At 42.8% G+C, this 23,376-nt stretch overlaps 2 protein-coding genes across 7 annotated transcripts; one reads left to right on the forward strand and one right to left on the reverse strand.

Annotated features, from left to right (window-relative positions):
• LOC146647427 (uncharacterized) lies at window positions 1-6,709 on the forward strand. The gene is made up of 2 exons (XM_085388807.1): window positions 1-415; window positions 2,909-6,709. Exons 1-2 carry the CDS (start codon window positions 316-318, stop codon window positions 6,616-6,618), a joined length of 3,810 nt encoding a protein of 1,269 aa, XP_085244933.1. The 5' UTR covers window positions 1-315; the 3' UTR covers window positions 6,619-6,709.
• A 2,314-nt stretch (window positions 6,710-9,023) lies between these two features.
• On the reverse strand, window positions 9,024-23,160 carry slc39a6 (solute carrier family 39 member 6). 6 transcript variants are annotated; one of them, XM_085388848.1, is made up of 13 exons: window positions 22,364-23,160; window positions 21,852-21,975; window positions 19,704-19,897; window positions 19,034-19,541; window positions 18,738-18,894; window positions 17,434-17,541; window positions 16,190-16,359; window positions 15,213-15,425; window positions 14,127-14,211; window positions 13,465-13,869; window positions 12,330-12,410; window positions 11,440-11,630; window positions 9,024-10,932 (listed from the first exon to the last, which is right to left on the reverse strand). In XM_085388848.1, the coding sequence occupies exons 3-13, from the start codon at window positions 19,883-19,885 to the stop codon at window positions 10,780-10,782; spliced, it is 2,253 nt and encodes a 750-aa protein (XP_085244974.1). In that variant the 5' UTR covers window positions 19,886-19,897; window positions 21,852-21,975; window positions 22,364-23,160; the 3' UTR covers window positions 9,024-10,779. The 6 variants fall into 6 exon arrangements, with proteins under 6 accessions (XP_085244974.1, XP_085244973.1, XP_085244976.1 ...); XM_085388847.1 differs by lacking the exon at window positions 22,364-23,160 and adding an exon at window positions 22,131-22,335; XM_085388850.1 differs by lacking the exon at window positions 22,364-23,160 and having other exon boundaries at window positions 15,213-15,339; window positions 15,373-15,425; window positions 21,852-22,335.
• Between the last annotated feature and the right edge of the window lie 216 nt (window positions 23,161-23,376).

A 23,376-nucleotide genomic window follows, 5' to 3' on the forward strand; every position in this document is an offset into this window, starting at 1 on the left:
AAAACACGCACAAGGGTTAGGGTTAAATTTAAAAACTGTACTTTTGAGTTAAAATATATATTTCTAATTTTAATAAATGACAAATTAAAAAGGCATGAACATTTTTTTTGTATCGAAAAAATATCGAACCGTGACACCAAAGTATCGAACCGAACCGATCCGTGAATTTTGTGTATCGTTGCACCCCTAAAAAATAGGTGGTAGAAATGTTCTTTAAGGAGCTACTTTTACTTTCTTACTTTGAGTACATTTCAGAGCCTGTACTTGAGTAAAGAAGTTGAAGCAGTACTTTGTATTATCTGCTCAGATACAGAGATGGATGCTGAAGCTAGCAGAACGATGGAGGTCGCGACGCTCGGCCGGCCCTTCAGCCTTGGGATGCTGTATGACTGCCGCCAGGATTTAGTCATACCTGGTAAGGATTCATGCGTAGTAACTCAATATACAGTGGTATGCAAAAGCTAATTAATTAACTTTTAATTAATTAATTTTCATGATTTTTCTTCATAAAGCATTGGTTGTTTGGATCAGCAATTCCATGTAAATATATCATATAGCAGATGAACACAATGATATTTGAGAAATGAAATGAAGTTTATTGGATTTACAGAAAGTGTGCAATAATTGTTTAAACAAAATCAGGCAGGTGCATAAATTTGGTCACCCCAACAGAAAAATTACATCAATATTTAGTAGATCCTCCTTTTGCAGAAATAACAGCCTCTAAACGCTTCCTATAGCTTCCAGTGAGAGTCTGGATTGTGGTTGAAGGTATTTTGGACCTTTCGTCTTTACAAAACATCTCCAGTTCAGTCAGGTTCGATATATTTTCAATAATATTCAGGTCTGGACTGAGATGGCCATTCCAGAACATTGTACTTGTTCCTCTGCATGAAAGCCTTAGTGGATTTTGAGCAGTGTTTCGGGTCGTTGTCTTGTTGAAATATCCAGCCTCAGTGCAAAATCAACTATGTCACTGATTCTTGAACATTGTTGTCAAGAATCTGCTGATACTGACTGGAATCCATGCGACCCTCATTTTAAGGTTCCCAGTCCCTGCACTGGCCACACAGCCCCACAGCATGATGGAACCACCACCATATTTTACTGTGTTTCTCTTTGAATGCTGTGTTCAGTTTCCGCCATGCATAACGCCCCTTGTTATGCAAGGGGTGCAAAGTGCGCTGAATAGTTAAACGATGCACAGTGACACCATCTGCAACAAGATGATGTTCTTGGTCTTTGTAGCTGTTCTCACCATCCTTCGCCTCTGATATCTAAGATTTTTCTTGAGCTGCCACTTTGGGCCTTAACTAGAACTGTGCTGTGGTCTTCCATTTCCTCAATATGTTCCTCACAGTGGAAACTGACAGCTGAAATCTCTGAGATAGCTTTTTGTATCCTCCCCTAAACCATGATGTTGAACAATCTTTGTTTTCAGGTCATTTGAGAGCTGTTTTTTTGAGGCTCCCATGCTGCCACTCTTCAAAGATGCAAAGAGGAGAAAAACTTGCAATTGGTCACTTTAAACACCGTTTCTAATGATTGGATTCACCTGTGTATGTAGGTCAAGGGTCAATGAGCTTACCAAACAAATTTTGTTTACCAATAATTAGTGCTAAAGGTAAACAAATCAATAAATGACAAGGGTGCCCAAATTTATGCATCTTCCTAATATATTAAGTTTTGCTTATAGTTTAAGTAACTGTTGCACACTTTCTGTAAATCCTATAAACTTCATTTCACTTCTCAAATATCATTGTGTTCATCTGCTATATGATATATTTACATGGAATTGCTGATCCAAACAGCCAGTGCTTTATGAAGAAAAATCATGAAAATTATCAGGGGTTCCCAAACTTACCACGGTACGTGAACTAAAATCCACAATCCCATCATCAATTCTGAATAGAAATAAATATTGTTCTTGACATAAACACATTTGTTTTAATAAAAAGAAATCAAGAATGTTACAAAATACAGTAAATGTGAAAACTGATGAGTGCACCACTGTGGTTCAGTGGTTAGCACTGTAACCTCAGGGTACTTGGTTTGAAATCAGGCCGGGCCCTTTTTGAGTGGAGGCATGCATGTCAGGTTAACTGGTGATTCTAATTTGGCCCCATGTGTAAATGTGAGCATGAATGGTTGTCTGTCCCTATGTGCTGGTCCTCCAGCACAGTGTACTATGACAGATAAGACATATAACACTGAACTGATAAGTAGAACTGGAAAATGGATGTATAGAGGGAGGGATGTGAAAATTGTTCAATGTGGAAAAAAATTAGACTAATGCCAGCTGTCTGTGAACAATATGCTGTGTTTACCAGACTTGGAGACACCCAAAGTGTCATAAGCATGTGTCACGCAACTTACAAAAGTAAAGATTATACACTTTAACAAATACTTAAAACTAAGGATATTTCCTGTACTGTTATTATTTTAGCTAGCTTTACAAGTTCAGTTTTCTTTTTAAATGCCTTTTTTTTTTTAGCTCACTGAAGTTTATCTTCACGACTTGTCTTTGTTCAATTTTAGTTAAATATATTAACTTTAGTGCACAGATGCTCATTTTAAGCCACCATCTGCATTCCAGTGGCAAGAGGTGCTATTTAGTGAAATTTAGTGAAAATGTTTTAAAATGTAAAAGTAAAACATCATAGTTTAAATGTAATGTACAGACTTAAATTTTTTTTTGACAATGAATGTAATTTATGGGCTGGATTCAAATTGTCAGTGGGCTCTGAGTTAGAAACATACACTTATGGGATGTTGTGGAAGTCTTTAACTAATTTAACTGATAATGCTTTCACTATAAAACGCAGAGGACTTTTTAGACAGGCAGTTGTTACTTGTATTTTTGTTTCTATCTATTTTCGCCAAAAATAAATGGTAACATATTTTACAGGAATGACACTGTGGGACTGTAATGACCTGGAAAAAGATAGACGAGAACAAGAACAACCTAACACTGAATCTGAAATAGTGGCATCTGAATCAATTGAGGACAAATCTTCAGCATTAAATGTTGAGGCATCCCTGAAGGCAAGTTTCTTGGGAGGACTGGTTGAGGTTGGAGGATCAGCCAAATATCTCAATGATCACAAAACATCCAAATACCAGGCCAGAGTGACACTGAACTACAAAACTACAACAAAGTTCCAGGAACTGTCAATGAATCACCTTGGAAGAGGCAACGTAAAACATCCCTATGTTTTTGAGCAAGGAATAGCAACACATGTAGTCACAGGTATCCTTTATGGGGCTCAAGCTTTCTTTGTGTTTGACCGTGAGGTTTCTAAAGGGGAAACTCATCAAGACATCCAGGGCAGCTTGAAGGTGATGATCAAGAAGATCCCCTTGCTTTCCATAGAGGGTGAAGGTTCCCTGAAAATGGAAGATAAGGACAAAAACAGTGTTGAGAAATTCTCCTGCAGATTCTATGGAGACTTTTGCCTTCAGAAACCTCCAACAACATTTCAGGAAGCTGTAGAAGTCTACAAAAGCCTTCCAACACTACTAGGAACCAATGGCGAAAAGGCTGTACCAATGAAGGTCTGGCTGTTACCTTTGACAAGTTTAGATTCTTGTGCTGCTAAACTCGTCCGTCAGATAAGTATAAGATTAGTTCAGGAATCACAGAGCGTCCTGGAGGACTTCAGTGAGCTGGAAATGAGGAGCGATGATGTACTGAGAACCAGCACTGCACAGCAGTTCCCACAGATTAGCAAAAAACTGACAAGTTTTAAAGAAATGTGTTCCGAGTTCAAGCTGGGATTTCAGCAGATGTTAGCGAAGAGACTACCATCAATCAGAGGAGGAGGAGAAGAGGAGGCTGAACTCGCTGAGATCCTGAAGAAGAGACATTCTTCACCTTTCAACAGCAAAAACCTGACTGAGTGGATGGACTGTAAAGAAAGAGAAATCAGTATCTTAAAGTCTTTCACCAACATGATGAAAAACACCAAGACTGTCCCATCTCAGAATAATCTACATGAGGAACTTCTCAGTGCAGAGCATGGCCTGTGTTTTGTTTTCACCTCACTGGGGAAGGATGAACCGTACCTCTCAGCTTTATCAGACTACCTGAAAGAAACAACCAAAACAGACGTTCACGTTTATCATACTTACAATGTAGAGAAGGAACAATGGTACCTTTCAAAAGAAGTAGCAGATGATATGAGGAAGGAAGCAAAACTCTTCAGTGATTTTGCAGAGGCCAACAAGGAAAACAAGAACATTAAGTTCCTTACAGTGGGGTTAACTAATGAGACACAGGAAGGTTCCAGCATCTACCTTTATGAAGGTGGATTTGCTGTCAGTGAGAACTTTGAGCCTCCTTCAAAGCCTGAAACTGTGACTGCAGCTGACATAAACCACAACAGTGTGACACTGAAGATTTCTCCACCCAGATTTGGAGCAGAGAACATCACCTCCTACTCTGTTGAGTACTGTGTCAGTGGAGAGGATGGATGGCAGCAAAAGACAGAAGCAAAGGCTGAAGAAGTCACAGTGAGAGATCTGAAGCCAAACACAGAGTATGTGTTCAGATGCAGAGCAGTGACCTCAGCAGGTGTCGGACCAGCTAATGTAATCAGTGATGCCATTAAAACTTTACCCTGCAGCCCTCCTGGAAAACCTCAAGCTCAGCCATATTCAAGTGAGATATCAGTTAGCTGGGAGAAGCCTGCTGAGCTTGGAGAGGATGTCCAGATACTGAGTTACATAGTGGAATACGCAAAAGCAGATAGCAGCTCAACAATAAATGACCTCGAGTGGAATGAAGCAATTTCAGGAGGTGAGAAGGCCATCATTTCAGGGCTTCAGTCAGAGACACAATATGCAGTCAGGGTCAGATGTGACTGTGGTGTAGATGGAAGAAGCAAGGAAAGCATCATTGTTAATGTCTGCACAACAAAGCGTGAATTTGCACGTCTGGCTGAGTACCTAAAACATATCAGCAAGAAAACAAACTCAAAGCTGCCCTCAGTTTACAAACTGCCCCTGGAAGAAGAAGATATGGACATAGATGGATGTCGGAGGTATATCTTTGGCAAAGAAAGCATGAGGCAGAATCGCACAATAATGCTTCTTGGAGCAACAGGATCAGGAAAGTCTACTCTCATCAATGGAATGATCAACTACATTGTTGGTGTAGAGTGGAACGACGGTTTCAGATTTAAGTTAGTTGATGAGGATCCAACCAGTTCACAAGCTCACAGTCAGACATCTGAAGTCACTGTGTATGAAATCCACCACCAGGAAGGCTTTAAAATCCCGTTCTCCATGACCATTGTGGACACTCCAGGTTTTGGAGATACAAGAGGAGTAGCAAGAGACAAGGAGATCACAGAGCAAATCCGCAGGCTTTTCACCTCTCCTAATGGAGTCAGTGAGATTGATGCAGTGTGTTTTGTTACTCAGGCCTCTCTTGCACGACTAACAGCAACACAGAGATATGTGTTTGACTCGGTGCTCTCCATTTTTGGCAAAGATGTGGCAGAGAACATTGAAATGCTGGTGACTTTTGCTGATGGCAAAGAACCACCAGTTCTTGAGGCAATAACCGTTTCTGCAGTCCCGTGTCCAAAAAATGAGTTAGGGCTTCCGGTTCACTTCAAGTTCAATAACTCAGCATTATTTGCAGACAACAGATGCAACAGAGACTGTGAAGTGGATTTTGATGAAGATGATGCCAGCTTTGATGAAATGTTTTGGAAGATGGGAGCCAAGAGTATGGAGAAGTTCTTCACTGCTTTGGGTAAAATGGAAACCAAAAGCTTGCTAATGACCAAAGAAGTCTTAAAGGAGCGCAAACAGCTTGAAACAGCCATCGAAGGTTTGCAGCCACAAGTTAGAACTGGATTAGCAAAGCTTGAAGAAATTAAGACAACCAAAGAAAAGATCAAAAAGTATGAAGCAGTCATAACTTCAAATGAAAACTTTGAGATTGAGGTGGATGTTATTAAACCAGTCCAAAAACCAATCACAGAGAAAGGAGCATTCATCACCAACTGCCAGAAATGTTCAATAACATGTCACTACCCATGTGCAATAGCACAAGATAGTGAGAAACGTGGCTGTGCATCAATGAATAAGAACGGGATGTGCACTGTCTGTCCTGGAAAATGCATTTGGAGTGTGCATTTCAATCAGACATACAGCTGGGAGTATGTTCAAGTGAAAGAGAAGCAGACAGTGCAAGAGCTGAAAAGCAAGTATGAAACAGCTAATAAAGAAAAGATGACTGTTCAGGAACTGATTGAGAGGCAGGAAGAAGAGATTGTTCACCTTCAGGACACGATGGTGTCCCTCATAGATCAGTCAGCTCAGTGTATAACTCGACTGCAAGAGATCAGCCTGAGGCCAAACCCTCTGACCACCCCAGAGTACATTGACATGATGATTGAAGGAGAGAGATCAGAGGCCAAAGAGGGTTACCAGGCTCGAATCAAATCTTTGGAGGCAATGAAGGAGAGGGCAAATCTTATCTCCAAGGTAACGCGACGAGACAAACTTGCAAAAACGGAGGAGGAATTATCCGAGGAAAGAAAGGAGAAGAAGGAAAAGAAAGGCTTCTTTAAGAAATTTCTAAATCACATTGGATTGTCAGGTTAATATTACGAAGGTCTACAGATATGTTGGAGGTGTTATGAGGATTAAACAATTTAAAGCAGCTTTATAAAACGTGCTAAGCATGTAAAATAAAAAGAGGCCAAGCTAGAGTTGATGCTAAAACTATAGTTTACAATGCTGAATAAACTTTCTCTTCAAGTTGTTATCTGTTTCATTGTAATCTCCCAACAATTATTAAATTAAACCAGAATCTATTAGCAGATTGTTTCTTGTCTATGTGGAAAATTTTCTTTTTAACATGTTTAATGATCTCTGACAGCTGGACCACTGCTGCCAGATGTTTTTTATTTTTATTATTAAAAAAAAACAGTAGAATAACTTTTTGTCTTAATTACAGGTCATTCCTGTTTTGGTAGCTTGATGTATTTAAGATCACCATGGTAACAGATGTCGAAATAACAGCTGTTAATAGTCCATCATTTAACAGTTGTAGTTTAATGCAGTGTCTGTAACTCTCAGCCTGTTGACACTACAGCATGGTTTTTCTTGTGATTCATTCCTTTTGTTTTTTGTTCCAATGTGATTTGGAAAAACGTGTCTAGAAATGCTCGTTAAAAAATCACATTTACATTTGAATGTTAGGATGTCTGAGATGTGACATTAAATGATTATCCTGGGTTCTTTCTGTTTCAAGCTCTTTATTAATTTCTCTGTTTTAGCTTCACTTGGACTGAATTAATGAACTGTAGGTGATGTGACTGTCATTGAAGATGAAGTACTTTTCTTTGCATATTTATCATTATTTTTATTATTATTAGATCTAATGTAGACCATGACATACTTTAACAATGATTATCAGTACATAACTGGAACAAAACATCCACACAAAGTCTTTGTTTTGAAACTGCGCGAGCATTGACAGAGCTGATTATGACGTAGCTGCCATAGAAAATGACTGATTATTAAACCAGCTGCTCTTGCAGCTCTACGGGAGCTTTAGTCCTCCAATAGTGATGTAAACCAATGCTGGAATAAGGAAGTGATCCTACCTGAGTCTCTGTAACAAGTTTAAAGAAACCAAACACACCTGCATAGATTGTGTAGAAAAATAAATAAAATGTTGTCATTAAATTCTGTTCAGGTGAAGTTTATTACACATCAGTTTCACACAGACTCTGGAAAATAACTGAGCTATTTTCTGATAATTGAGGTGCATCTGAAAGTGTGTCTGCTGGTTTTAGTTAAAACTGGTTAAATTCCAGTTTTTAAAAAAATCGTTTTTAAAGAATGAATTCTTTATGTGAAGGTGCTAATAGTTTTAGATGTTTACTGTTTTAACTGTGTTAATATTGTTATACAATATATTGTTATAATACAGACCATCTGTAATCTTCACCCACACACAGAGAAAGTGCATGTCTTCAAAATGACTGGGGATGAGAATCTGTTCCAGTAATTAATTTCCTTGGAATTGCTAGTGGAATCATTTATTGCCTACTGATTCCTCTTATTGGTTCCACCTGCTACAATCAGCTGATTTCAGTTCATGTGCAGAGACACAACAGTAATGTGCAGCAGGAATATGGACCTTACTTACTTTTTATTGCACATCCTGCTAACACAACTTCGGCTATTTGTAAGGACCTGCACAGACAGCATGCTAACATAAAGCTAGCCAAGTGTTCTGTATTCCCAGAGGAAATAAACTAGACTGAACGTCATGTCTTTGAATTGATGTCTGCTTAGCAATGGTAGTGACTCTCAAAGCAGCGCCGATAAGAAGCCAATGAAAATTGATAAGAGAATCAATGAGAAATTAAATTTATGTGTTATTCATAATCAAATCAGCCACTAAATTCTTATCAGTTCCCATCTTTACTAGGGACCAAAATGTTTCATGTTATTTTATAGTTATTAGTGCTGTCAGCATTAATCTCGTTAAAATGACGTTAACGGCATAACCGCATTGATGCGCATCAACGCCATCCAGCCCCACGCGCAGGGCGATCCACGCTAACTCGCTGACGGAGATTTGGCGCGTTAAAACAGTTACGGCGCTAACTTCATTTTAACAAGATTAACGCTGACAGCGCTAATAGTTGTAAATGTTATAACTTAAAAAAAAAGTTATTTATTCCATATCAGTTCAAAAACGAACGTGACTTTTATAACGTTCAAATGTGACCTCAATCGAAAGATTAACAACTAAAATCAAGCCAAAGCAGACGCACAGAGCAGCAGGTGGTGTGAAGTGTGAAGTTTATTGGTGTTCAGGAATGTCAGAGCACAGCGAGTCGACATCAAAGATGCCTGAAGGGCTCTGCGGTCAGCGACAGGGGTGGACAAAATAACAGGTTGAAACAGCTCTGCAGAACCATAAATATACATCTGTTTAATCACCAGTAACTGAGGATACAGAGTGCAGACGAGCTCCAGGAGGTTTTGAGGTGTGAGCTGGTTGTTTCTCAGTGATACAGAAACGACAGCTTTTACTTTGTGTTACCACAAACAGAAAAAAAACTTTGTTTAAATAAAATACAGAAGACAAGTAAAAATGATGATTTCACAGGCCAAACATGGAAGAGCATGAAATCTGAACGAAACCTTCACCGCAGAGCTCTTTGTCCTTTCTGTATGATTTTATCCACCTTTCATGAACAGAAGCATTAAACACACAAACATGAAGTCGCTGCTTTTTTGGTTTCCGTACTTTTCCCCACAAATTTAAAACCACTTCTTTTTTATTTTTAAACACGTCTTGTATGATCCTCGATCTTCACAATCAACATCACAGGAAGTCAAATGAACTGCATACTTTTGAAGTACTACACACATAATGGTCCACATGTAACGAGCACAGTGAGAGTCTGAACTTTTTCTTTGAGGGGATTTTTCTTCTTTTAAGAGGAGAACGTGATTTGACCTAAACCTCAGAGCAGCGTCTGAAAAACGAACCGTGAACCTTTAAAACAAGATGCTTCGAAACGAGTCCACGTTCAGCTGGAGCACGAGGCCGTAACAGAGACTTGTTAGAAATATTTGTTTTACGTTGAGCTGCCACATTAACTCTTGACAATCAAATAAATGTAAAAAGCAGAACTTTAAATGAAAAAAAGCAGACTGCTCAGTTTCCCCTTTTTGATTGTAATCATCACCTTTCAGTTTTTCATGAATCGACTGTTTCGACGACAGGAACAAAAACTGCTTTTCTTTAAAAACAGGCTCCACAGGAACGAGCGGATCGTTTACACGTCAGAAATTTTAGTAGATTAACAGAAGATTTATTTTATACTCACTAATTTCTATATCAGATCTGAAGCCTGTCTGTGATTTCATCCTGTAGAGAGCTCAGGTAACATGTCGCAGATTTCTCATTAACTGGACGGACTTCCAGCTGGTGACAGGAAACGGAAAGTTCAACTTCCTTACATGAGTTCCAGAGTTTAACTTCAGCTAAACAAAGGTGTTTACAACCAGCACAACTCAGCTGGCTGCAAACACCTTTAAAACTCAGTGTAACGGTTACTTGTTGGCAAATATTTAAATTTAAAGATTAATTAAACCCACAGGATTTAAAATTAACTGACAGATTTCAAACTGCGGCTTCAGACACTGGCTGATGACCTGAGTGAGAGGAAGACACTGAAGCAACGTGAACGTCACTCTCACTTTCAGCCTGTGACGAAGAAATCTGTCCAGAGCGTCGCAGAGAAAAGGAAAAACAGTTAGAGGATAACACTGTAACACTGATCGGGCTCACTCAGCTGCAGAAGAAGAAAAACAGACACAAAAGCAGCAAAAGCAGAATAAAACAGGTTCCTCAGAAGAGCTCCGGGCGGCTGAAAGCAACAGTTTCTCCTTCATGAATTCTTCATAAATATGAAACGATAACTGGTGACAGGCGATCCTGGAAGGACTCCAGGTGTTTCCCACTTGTGATGGTCGTGCGTGTTTGTTGACAAAGACAAAAACAGCTACAAGTTTAACACAAAGAAAAAACTTAAAAAAAAATATTTCTGAACCCTTTTTGAACAGCTGACCTCCAGCCGGCCGAGGTCGGCGCCTCAGCGGCAGACGGGCTCAGTTCAGCTGCTGCTTTCCTGCTTCACAAGTAAAAACTAACTCAAGGCGTCTATCAACAACAATTAAAAAAAACACTACAACTCTGATGGCGGTACTGGAATGCCCGTGAAGGACTGCCTCTCAGTATCCCAGGTCCAGCTGGATTTTGTGCTCAAAAATGGCGATTAGCAGCATTATGCAGAAGCCCAGCAGGATGCCGGCGTTCTGGAGGAGGAAGAAGCCCCAGTGGCTGAAGCCGTGGTCGCCGGCGTCATTGTGCAGCATCTCGGGGACCTGAAAGAAGAAAACTGTCTCAGGCTCACAGACCCTCTGCAGAAAACAGGAACTTTTCCCATGAAGGAGGAGGAGACGTTAGTTTAAATGAACGGACAATGCACCGCACATCTGCTGCAGTACCCGGTTACACCACTAGGAGGTAAAAAAAAAATTCGAATAAGCTTTTCTAGAGTGTAGAGCAGGGCGACAGCCACGAGAGGGCGCCTTTGTTCAGGAGAAAGAAGCTCTGCTGTGTTTTCCAGCACTAAACCCTCCTGCAGCTGTTTTTCAGACGTACAGACATTTATATGACGGGATTTTTACGATTTATGAGATGCCAATAAAATGATGGCAGTATCTTCATCTCAGGCTGAACTCTGCATTTAGTGTCAAGCAAAAGGAACATTTTTTATGTGGAATATTCATTTAAATTTCACAGCATTAAAAGTGAACCTCTCGCTCTATGGATCAGGATGTGAGAGTGGATGCTCCCTTTTGATTGGCTGGAGGGTAATGCTCACTTACCATGTCCACCAGGGCCACGTACATGAAGAGCCCGGCTGTGAGGGCGAATATCCACGTGGAGATGTTCTCGGCGTAGTGTCCAATCAAAATCCCGGTGATCATGCCCAGGTAGGCCATCATGGCCGACAGCACGTTGTAAAGAATGGCCTGACGCACCGTCATGCCGGCCTTCAGGAGCACCGCAAAGTCACCTGAGAATCGGAGAAGACTGTTACTCACTACGACTGCTGCACCCGCATGATGGATGTGGATAAAACCTCTGACCGTGAACTAAATTAAGGATCAGACCGTGTCCAAGGACAGGATAACTAATAAATCAAACTAACATCAGAGAAACACGTGAAAAGAATCAAGAGCAGGACTGTGCACAAAGACAGACGTGCTGCACAGCTCGCTCTGAGCTGGTGTTGGTTGGTTCAGCCTTGCAACCACTGCACTGTTTCTCTTTGCCTTCATGCATTAAAGATCGTGCAGTTTGTGGTGTATTTTCAGGTGGTTGAGTAAATGAGCTGCGTTGCTTTTGCAGAAAGGAACGAGCTCTTCAGCTTCTGCTGTTCCACACATTTAAACCTTGTCTGTCTCTTACTGTGATGTTACTGCTTCAAAACGACTGCACAACGCAGGAATCAGCTGCGACCAACACATGCAGGCTGTGAACTAAGTGCCTGATTTTTGATTTTGATTTCATAACAAAATAAACACGCTGTGACCTCCCAGTGAAAGGTTTCCATATTTAAATGAACAGATGTTTAAAAGTCTGAAAGAAGGGTTTCTTCACTCTTTCAAAGCCAATATCTCTTTATTCCACCGCAACAATAAAGGACTTTATGTAGGTAAGACTGAGGCTTACAGAGAAAATGTTCCACTGAGATAAGATGAAAAAGTCTCACCCAGCTCATGAGGCAGCTCGTGGCAGAAAACAGCCACAGACGTGCTGAGACCGCTGGACAGACCCTCACTGAACGCAGCGCCTGCAAACAGATAAACATTAGAAACCAGCAGCAGCAAGAGGCAAACATCAGCATGAAAATGCACACCTTCATGTCACTGTTTACCGTGGCTGAGGGTGAATCCTCCTGACGTTTAACTTTAATCACCAGTTTGTTCTAACATTACTAATTCTGCCGTCAGTGGTCAAGTATGTTAAATATGCTGTGCACCAACTTTCTAACCTACTCTGTGAAAATGATTTCTGTGCACCGAACTGACGCTTCATCCCGTGACTCTCTCATGTTTCTACTTTTCCACTCCCATCAGTTTCAACCAGTCTCGCTTCCAGACTTCAAACTGTTGAGAAGTTTAAACCCACTAATTACGACATCTGTCCCTCCAGAGTCTTCAGAGACTTTTGGACCAACGCCACAATCTTTCATCCGAAGTTCTTAATCTTTGTTGAGATTCTTCAGTCTGGTTTGAAATGACATCACAGCTCTGCATCTTTAGAGTATTGCTGATGTGAGTCATTCATTGTACGACTTGTGAATCGTGAAACGTTGATTTCCTGTCTTTTGGTATCCGTGGTAACACACTGAGTATGTTCAGCTCATATCTGACTAACAGCTTGTTTTCCATCAGCTTTCTGAAACAGCTTCTTCGGTCTGCGGCGTTCCACAGGGATCCATTTTAGGCCCCGCCCTGTTTGGGTCCATATTGTATTGCCTATCACTGCAGACCACGCCCACTCACACCTGCCTCAGGTGTAATCAGACACTGACTGGTTCCTTAAGCTGAGGCTCAAGAATTTCATCCCCATCAGTGACAACATAACCACATATTTAGTTTTTAACACCCTCACAAATATAACTTCATCTCTCTCCTGCAGACAAATATCCAACTGATGACTTGTTGAATGGTCACTTCCTGTGGTGACATGACAAACTCTCAGCACCATGTTTATTCACGTCAAACCAACCCTGCTGGGCTCTGATTGGTTAGAAACTGGTGTGTTTGCTGTTAAACGAGTTCAAGACAAAAAACTGAAGCTAAAGAGGAAGTGACATCATGGGTTGTGACCCTTCTACTCACCGATAGCGAGGCCGTCGCTGAAGTTGTGCAGTCCATCTCCCATGATGACCATCCAGGCCAGCGTGGCCACTCCGGCCTCCTGGAAGTGCTGCTCCGAGTAGGAGTGGGAGTGGCTGTGCGGGTGGTGGTTCTGAGAGTGGTGGTGGTGAAGGATGTGATGGTAGTCGTGGTGGTGGTGGTGCCTGCTGTCCGTCTGGCCAACCGTGTCATGGAAGTGGGAGTGGCATTTGTTCTCGCAGTCCTCGTCGGTGTAGTTAGCGGCGCTCCCCGACGCTCGGCCGTAAGCCTGCGGCGAAACGAAGGACACCTGCGGCGCCAGCATCACCTGCTCCTCCTCCGCCACGTTGCTGCCGTGCAGGCTGCTCGAGTGGTCGCCAAACGTGCTGGCGCCGTTAGTCTCCACATCTGGAGACACAATATGGAGATCTGGTCAGGTTAGGCCGGGAGGTCGACCTCCGCCTGCGCCGTTTCAGAGGTCAGAGCTCTGTTCTCTATGGTGGAGCGACCTGCAGCTCTTAAAGCCTTCACGCCAAACGTGACATCACAGTTGTTAACATGCACCAAGCTGACACAAGCCTCCATACAGAAACACATCTCAGCTCTCGGCTCGAGTGACGCTCGGCTTCACTTTGAGTTGTTGAACAAAACACGAAATAATTCACCTTCACTCGGCTTCACGCGGTTCTCCTCCAGCGCCGGCTGTTTCTCTGGATCCGCGTTCTCGTTCTGATCACACTTCTTCTGGATCTGCGTGGAGTTCGTACAAACTCATCAACATCAACATGAAAGGACCAGTTTACAGTTTTCTGACAGCAGCACGAAGGTTTGTAGGCCAGAATATTTACAATTACCATGAATGCTTAAACGCCTTCATTTTACCTCCAAGTCAGACACCAACTTCTCAACAAAAAAACCCATGAGATGAGAAATAAATAGTTCCTTTAAGAGTGAACAATCAGAACAGAAAATCAACATGTTACAAAGAGTTATTGTTCAACTTTGTAGCTGCTGTGTGCAAAGTGTCCCAATTAACTCTAACTGCACAGAGAAGGAAAGCTGATGCTAAATCAGACCATTCGTGTCCGACTGTATCGTTGCAAAGCGTAAACAGAGGATGCATCGATTTTTCATGACGTTTCAAAAAATACAAAACTGCAAAGTCATGTTGAAACCAAACGCCGGCGGCGATCTGCAGCCACGCAGGGGAGGCGGACTTCAGAAACTCCCTCAGCTGAAAAAAGGCGACGACAGCAAAATATGTTCCTCAGAGCCAAACCTCAAAGTGTTTGAGCTGAGTCGGGGATTTTTGTGAAAAACTGAAATTTTGAGGCGTTTGTGTTCATCCAATTTCATGGCAGAAGGCTGCGCCGCACACTGCATGTAAACTATGTGATCAAAGAGCTTTTTTAATGAAATCTCCCACACGTCTGTGAAGCTGTCTCAAAGATCTGTGCAAAGCCCCGAAGAAAGATCCTGAACTTTGACATCAGGATGTTTGGATTCTGCAGCTGACATTTGACAAACAGGCCGTCTGCCTGTAAGACTGTGACTGTATGATGCTCTGTTCTGACCTTTGGTTATTAACTGAGGGCTTTTAAGTAACTAAATTCTAAGTAAGAGCGGGCTGCATGATGTGACTCAGGTCTCAGTGTGTTAAACGGTCAGTTTAACAGTTTGTCTGCACGAACAACAGGAATCAGGAGTCTTAAACGTCATTCTGACTGTTAGAGAAACTCGCCGTCTCTGACCTTCTGTTTCTTGTCCTTGTACATCTTTCCGAGCGTCAGGAAGTGCTCGATGAGAAACATGAAGTAGACGCCACTCAGAGCCGTCAGGCCCTTCCACACCGCGTCCAGGTTCTCCTCATGCTCGTGGTGGTGTCCCGTCATCGCTGCATCTTCGTGGTGATGGTGTCCCGTCATCGCTGCATCTTCGTGGTGGTGATGGTGGCCTCCCTGAGACTGATCACACAGCGTTAGCTTAGCATAAATATGTGACACAGGGGGAGCAGCAAGAACTAAATAATTAGACTGAAAGTATCTCATGTATGTTTACACATCGACTGATGATGATGATGATGATGATGATGAAGCTCTTTATTATCAGAACAAAAGCAAACAGAAAAACTGTCACAAATCTCTGTAAACGGTTACAAAATGTTCTTTATCTGACTGTTCTTAAAAAATAATTTAAAGTTGTGCTTGTTGTGATCTTTGAATGCGTATGATGTCACACACACATGACACACACACACGTGACATATGATCCTCATTTATAATGTGTGGAGTCTGCGTGTGTCTATGAATGTGTAAACACGTTGCAATGGCCGCTTCCCTTTTGTCCACATCGCTCTTGAACAAGACGTTTACAGTCTCAGTGAGTTTTAACTGGAAAAATCAAGACTATGATAAAATAATAGAATAATTAGAGGCTGATCAATCAGCCGGCTGCTGATTAGAATCAGAGACGTGATCTACCTGATAGATCAGGTTTGGTTTTAGAGCTCGACAAAGAGTCAAATTTGATAAAAAAGGGATTCGAACACTCGCTTCACCTCACGGCTGCAGTAGATTTACAAACGTGCAGCTAAGCAGCCTCTGTCTGCTGGCTCGCTTGCCGCTGCGTTCAACAGCTGAAGTCATTGATCACTTTAACTTGAGAGCATGAACGTCACGTGTTGTAAGACTTCCTGTAAGTCAGGTGGTCGCACTCTGCAGGGACTCACGTGGGGGATGAGGTGCAGGAAGGCGTCGCCGCTCAGCGTGCCCACGGCCAGCGCCACCAGGAAGCTGAGGAGGAACTTGAAGAAAACTTTGTTCATGAGCGGGATGAGGACGACGCCGAGCAGAGACAGCAGGCTGATGATGGTGATGGAGAGGAACCCGCCGACCCACGCTGCAACACAAACACAAGCTTCAGGAACATCAAAACGCTGCTGACAGTAAACACCGCACCGTCTCTGCTTCCAGCACACGACGCTGTGATTCTTCAACTTCAGGCACAAACTCAGTGCCGACCCAGAGCGATCCCTGAGTCATGTCCTCAGACTGGTTTCACTCTGCTGCAGCAGCACAGAGGCGGCCCTCGAGCAGTCGCAGTCTGAAGTGTCCTCACTGTATTTGTGTTATCTTTGATCATTTATTCGTTCTTTCCCTGATGAACTCTACAGGTCGTCCACGTCCAGCAGCTCAGCTTTCTGTTGCTGTGCAAACAGTAACTGCAGACCGCTGGACGGACACGTTCACAGGACCACAAATTTCACTTCAAAGATGCTCTCACCTGACACGAGTCTGCAAACGGAGCTGCTCGATGAATAATCAGTTTTAGTTTGATTCATCTGCAGCGTCTGACACCAGCGCTGTCAGATCATTTTCATCACACTATCGGACATTTCACAATTACATTTACAGACTACATGTCGTCATCCATCCTTCTTACAATTACTACGCTGTTGACACACAGCTGTGGCTTCCTGAATACATCAGCAGCTTCTCTGACCTCAGTAAACGCTTCACAACTTCCACTAACTGGATGTTTTAATGTTCAAGCTCAGTCTCAGTGTTTGTACAGTGAGCTCGGTCATTACACGGCCTCCTCGCAGCAGCATCAAACCTCCTGCTAAGAACCTCCAGAGTTGTTTTTCACCAGGGTTCAGATTTGACACCCAGTCTTGTTTCTTTTACTGTCAGCTGATAACTTAAAAACATGCCTCAGTCTCCTCAGACCGACTTTGTATCGACATATACAGTTTAGTTTATACATGTGCTTGATTGTGTTTGCATTTTAAAATATGTCCAGTTCTTTATGTTCATATCCAAACTTTATGACTGCATTTTAAAAAGTGTGATACAAATACCGTGTTTACATTTCATATTAGCAGAAATATTATTAATAATAATATTTCTGAGATTAACTTTCCTCCCACACTGAGGAGGATTAGGTGGTGCAGACGGCTCACATTAAACGTACCCGTGGTGATGTTTCTGCTGTTCTCCCCGCCCATGTGCTCACTGTGGTCGTGGTCTGAGTGGTTGTGGTCTCCATGGTGACCGTGAGCATGCTTGTGATGCTTATGCTCTAAAAACAGGAAGAAGGAAAGATGAAATTCAGAAGTTATTACTTCATTCTTACAAATTCAAAGAGCCGTAAGGCTGAGGTCAGAGGACGGGACACTGTGACAGAGTGTAACTGGTTTAAACTGGTTCACCAGATTAAACACCACAGGCTTACACTCAACACAAACACACTGATGATGATGATGATGATGATGATGATAAGCAAACAGTTCATCATAAAATACAAAATGCTCCTGATTCCCAGTCGGTGGCAACATTTCCCAAACACTCGGATCTGTTTTTTCCAGCCATCAAATCAAATATCAGGATCAAAATATCCAGATCACAGCAATCAGACCACAAAGTCAGAGTCTGACAGCAGTAATCAGCTGCAGTCCTGCCTGAGGGGTTTAATCCTGGTGGGAACTTTCCTCAGATGTTCGAAGGCCTGGAGACAGACGGAGCTGCACTGGGAGCAAAACTATTTTAATTTGAATCCAAATGTTTGGTGATAAAACAAAGACCGTGCTGCATTCAATGTTCCTTCTTTTCTTTCCTTCCTGCCAGCCGTTCACTTCACATTTAGTTATTATTTCGAGTTAACTCATCACTACCCTTTACCTTTGGAGTCACAATAGAGGCCCAACGCCTGACCAGATGAACCTGTCCTCCTCCTCCTCCACCTCGTTTTTGTTTGGTTTCATTTGAATTATAGTGACGGTTAAAGAAACTGCCTGTAAAGGGTCCCATGTTGAAGTTCAGTAACAGCACGTTTCTTAAAGAATAACTGTGTAAAATAATCGAGTTACCAAAATGATTCTGATTGGTGACGTGACTGAGCAGCCTGTTGATTCCAGGACAGAGTCAGCGCTCTCCGGAGTCAAACAGACGTGTTCACTGTCACACTCGGAGCGAGCGAGTCATGCAACAGGAATGTGATTTTACCAGAAGATCCAACAAAGTGCCGCAAACGCTGAGCCAGGTTCACCGTTCAGCCCAACAGCTTCAAACAAAGAGCAGCTAGAGTCTGCTTAAAGAAGACGTCAGTCATTCGATTTTACAGCAGAGGCAAGAAAATCTCGACTCAACAAAAAATAAAATGCTTGTTTTTCTTGTTCTGCTTTCTTATTATTTCTCTGGTATGAAACACCGAAGTGATGATCAGTCAGCAGCTGCACACATTTTCCTGGAGATACTGATGAGGAGTTTTGGTCCTACCTCTCGCCCCGTGTGCCGAGGCGTCTCCGTGCAGCACGCACGCTCCTCCATCGATCTGGTTGAGGAGGGCGGGGCAAAGAAAGCTGAAGTCTCTGAGCGTGACGCCGGCCTCCTGAGACATCCCGTGTGAGGAGAGGATGAAGGAGGCGTTCAGACACTAGAGGGGGAAAAATTAAAACATTGAGTAAAGAAAACACCTGATAAGAGACTTGATTTATCACGTGTACGAGTACAAACATCTCGGCTGACATCAGCTGATTTGCTGACTGCGACTGAGCCAGAAACCAGTATCGTACCTCTGAACCGTTCTGGCTGCGGCCGTGGGGACGATCCTGATCGCGGTCATGCTCGCTGTCGCCGCTTGCGGTTGCTTGTGTCTGGCTCTCAGTGACGGCGATCCTGGTCGTTTGTTCCCCTGACGGTCGCCCCTGGCTTCCATCTTGCTGTTTCACCACGTGCTGAGCTCTGTATGTCACCGTGGTGCCGACCTCCTGAGCCACCGCCGCCACTGTGGTTTTCTTGTCATAGAGGTTTAGACGACTATCTGGATCCTCGCTTTTCTTTCCCACGGCACCGTCGTGGTTGTCGGGGGTGTCTGGAAACTTCGGGGGCTGTGAAAGTTGTTTTAGGTGATCAGAATTGCTTTCATGGGGATGGTGGTGGCCTTTGTGGTGGTGGTGGTGGTGGGGATGGTGTCCGGGTTGCTCGTGATGCTGCACCATAACAGTCCTCATGCGACCCAGCCCCACACTCTGAAGGAGGCGCTTTAACCCGGCCAGAGAGATGGTGCCGTTTTCTCCATATCTGTCAGATTTAATGGAACAGAACGATTAAACATGGCGCATATATGTGAGGCCTGCAGCCACCTGTGCAGCTAACACACAGACTGACGATCGATGACTTCAGCTGCTGACTAACAAACCAGCTGCTGGACCAGCTCCACCTGTCTCACTGCCAGGAGCTCACCTGTTGAACAGAGCCTCCAGGTGTTCCCTCCGGCTCTGCTCGGCTCTCTGGGCGTCGACGACAGAGGACAGTAAACGAACCGCGCTGTTGGTTTCCATCGTGGACCCGCTGCAGTCTGTAACGGCGCCTAATGAGTCGCCACTCACGGCGAAGAGAAACATCAGAACCAGAACTGCACTCATCTCCTCTTCTTCCTGTGGACAAAAACAGACGGTAGACATGTTGACACGTCAGGAAGAGGCAACACTGAGTGAAACGATTACATTTGTTTTATTCTTGGACTCTATTACAGTCCTTGTGTAATCGGTGGACATCTTATCCTGGGCCTTCCTGGGTCCTCAATTTATCCTCTTCTACAAACTGTTATTAGCCCCTCCCACCTGAAGCCAAAATTCTTCTGATTGGCTGCCCCTCGTACACCAGAGAGCTGAGCAGTAGATGAAACTGAAACTTTTTAATTATTGATTATTGATGAAATTTCCCAAAAGATGTTTGATTTATTCTATAGACAGAGCAATGAAGCATGGGGCATCATTTGGGGACATTAACTAATTAACAGTGATCATAGACGAAAAATAAACTCCAACATTGAAACTGTAATATTCTGCTACCAGTGTACTGCACTACTGTGTATATAGATATAAATTTCTGCTCCCTTATATAGTGTATATTCTCTTCGATTGTTGCACAGTATTGTTGTTCTTAGGCATGCTGCTTCGTCCACTTTGCTGCAAATTTCCCATCTCTGAGACAAATAGAGTCTATCTCATATTATCTGAACAGATTTCCAATGCACTCATTATCTGAAGTAACATTTATCTTCTGAGACTACGTTTGCTTTAGCTAGGTTTAACTAGGGCGCGGTTTTAGATTCCCCCCCTCCACGGGTAACTGATCAAAAACAACCCTTATTACATATTTATATCACCTATTTATATGTAATATCTACTCTTAAAACCTAATATTAAAATAGTAAGCTCCAGCACTCATCACAGGATACTAATGAAGGATCCATAATCACGAATGCGTGGTAATTTCCCCACAGCCTATAGGTGACGCCATTCTCAAGTATAGCCGTATAAACAGAAATCACAGAAATTCCCCAGCTTACTCACTCATGTCTGTCTGTGTTTCTATTTAAAGGATTCACCATTTCACCCTCTAAATAAGAAACCAAAGAAACAGACTGAGACTCTGCTTTTCTAAGGAAGTGAAAACAGTTCACTGAGTCAAAGGGGATTTTAGTGCTCACTACAACATTACTGCTTAAATGTCCTCAACTTCAAGTATTGCAAGAACTTGCAGTCGAGACTCACCCAGTAAGTAACTACAGATGGAACAGATGCGCGCCACAGTTACAGTGAATAAATGACACAATAGAAACACCGGCAGCCCACCGTGACAGATGGAAACTGCACAGCAGATGAGATCACTGTGCAGAAAAAAGGTTTTATTTAAGCCGATCTAAGCAGCAGCTTATAAAGAATTTTATCACAATAAACTTGAAGTACGCGTCCTTTGACACGAGGAGAAATGTTAAAATTAGACGTTTTCTGAATGGATCTTGGTGTGCCGTTCGTCCAAGTTAGCGGATGCTGGTTTAGATCATTAGGAAGTTAGCTTAAAATAAGAAACCGATCGTATTAGTATTAATGAATACGAGTGTGCGGTGTTCAATTTTAACGATGAGTGACGATATCGCTCACACAGACGCTCACCTCCTCCCCTTTAAACGGTGGTTTAGCCGGCTAGCTACGCTGCTACCCCTGGTTAGTTCTTAAATTTCTCGGAGGATGCTCAAAGACGATATCTGCCAGATGACCCGGGCCAGGCTTGGGCCTTGTGCTGCCGAGGCTCGGCCGCTCAAACAGGGCTAATAAAACATACAAAATACATCCCCGGTGGTACGAGCAGCCACGCGTGGCTGCATTTGACCCGAAACACAAACTCGCACTGGAGGTAAACAGTAACACGTTGGGTTTGTGCGCTCCGCACCAGCCGTGTGCCGTGTGCACAAAGACGACAACCCGGAAATCAGCACCAGCTCCTGCCGCCACCGCGCGGAGCGGACTGGACCGGCCGTGCTGGGGCTCCCGGCGGCCGCAGAGAGGTTTTAAGCGAGCCTTTTCAATGACCGAAACCACTTACAATGAGAGCTTGTGCTGCTTTTATCCTCTGCGGGGATGAATGAACGCTTCACGGTGCCGCTCTGTCCCCTTCGGTCCGGTAACCACGGCTGATGGATGCGTTACCTTCACTGGCTGTCGGAAATCTGAGCATACAAAGGACGGGGCAGAAGGAGGGAAACGAAAGGTGATTAGCATAACGACAAACTGAGCACGCTACCGTCACAAAATAGATCTGACCCGTATGTTTCAATTTAGATTGAATGTTTTACAAAAAAAAAGGCTCTGCACATAATTTTACCAAAAATATAGATAGGATCACTAGTCTGATAAATGGAGCCATCAATACATCGATGAGTTGTATAGTCATTTTTTTAAACAATCAGCTACAAAAAAGAAGTTGAAGAAACAGATATATACAAAACAAGCTACATATTGCTTTACAAAACAATAACTTGAAATATATTATCACAATGGATATTATATACAAGATATAGCACAAATTAACAGGATCCTGCAGGTTTCTGGACTCACGTTTTTGGCCACTGTCCTGGTGTTTTATTTAGAGCCAGATGGTGGAGAGCAAATTTACCAACTAATCCTAATGAGCTGCAGGAGAAAACAGTACAGATGCAACGCACAGACATGGATAAGTTTGCCATAACACCTGTCAGTATAAGCAGCCATGCTCCCTTACTTTAAGCCTTAACCAAGTGTAAAAACTGTGGGGGAACTATCCGTAGCAGCTGCTGTAAACATGAAAGGATTAACTAAACATGTAGGCAGCCTCCAGTGGCCATTCCAGGAACTGCAGTTTCACCGTTCATTAGTAAACTTTGATGGCACAGGCCAGCTTCGATGACAAACTCCAATTTATCAATGAAAATGTAAATTTTCACAGCTGAATCTTTTCTGTGCTTTATTTCCTGACACCTTGCAGGAAAAGACTGACCGATGTAGATAAAAAGGCTCGATTTCAGCAGACTTACGGAACTCAATCAAAATATGTGCAGTGTATAAAATATGTTTACAGGCAAAATGCAAATTCTAAGCATGAGCCTTCCTACATAACATGGCAGAGTGATTCATAGTTTACAGGGACTCACTTTGAGCCAAGAAGCAGGAATAGAAAGCTCACAGTGATTTTTGGCACCTCAGTTACTGTAACTATCGTCTTCCTGAAGAACAAAACGGTTAAATCAGAGTTCTGCTGCTCGGATGTCGACTGAAACGAGTTCGCCTGGTTTGAATTCTTTCACTGTTTGCTGTTTAACGTTCACGCTGAATTATAAATTCTTCATGAGGCCTTCCACAGTTCAGCACCACACTGTCTGAGAGGAGCTCTGGCTTAATGCCTTCATCGTGCATTTCATTTTAACAGACATTTCTTTGTTTTAATCATAATTTTTTTTATAATTTTATCCCTTTTGACCAGTTCTATTATTCGACTAATATTTCTTAAATAGGTTTCATTAACTGGAGGGCCAGGTTGTGTCTGCTCCTCACAGATCGTCACTCGCCTGCAGCAGCTGATCTGTTGTGCGTCA

Source organism: Rhamphochromis longiceps, linkage group LG18 (assembly GCF_057381845.1).
Source record: "Rhamphochromis longiceps isolate RC_006_pf linkage group LG18, R_longiceps_female_GT1.1, whole genome shotgun sequence".
Classification (NCBI taxonomy): domain Eukaryota; kingdom Metazoa; phylum Chordata; class Actinopteri; order Cichliformes; family Cichlidae; genus Rhamphochromis; species Rhamphochromis longiceps.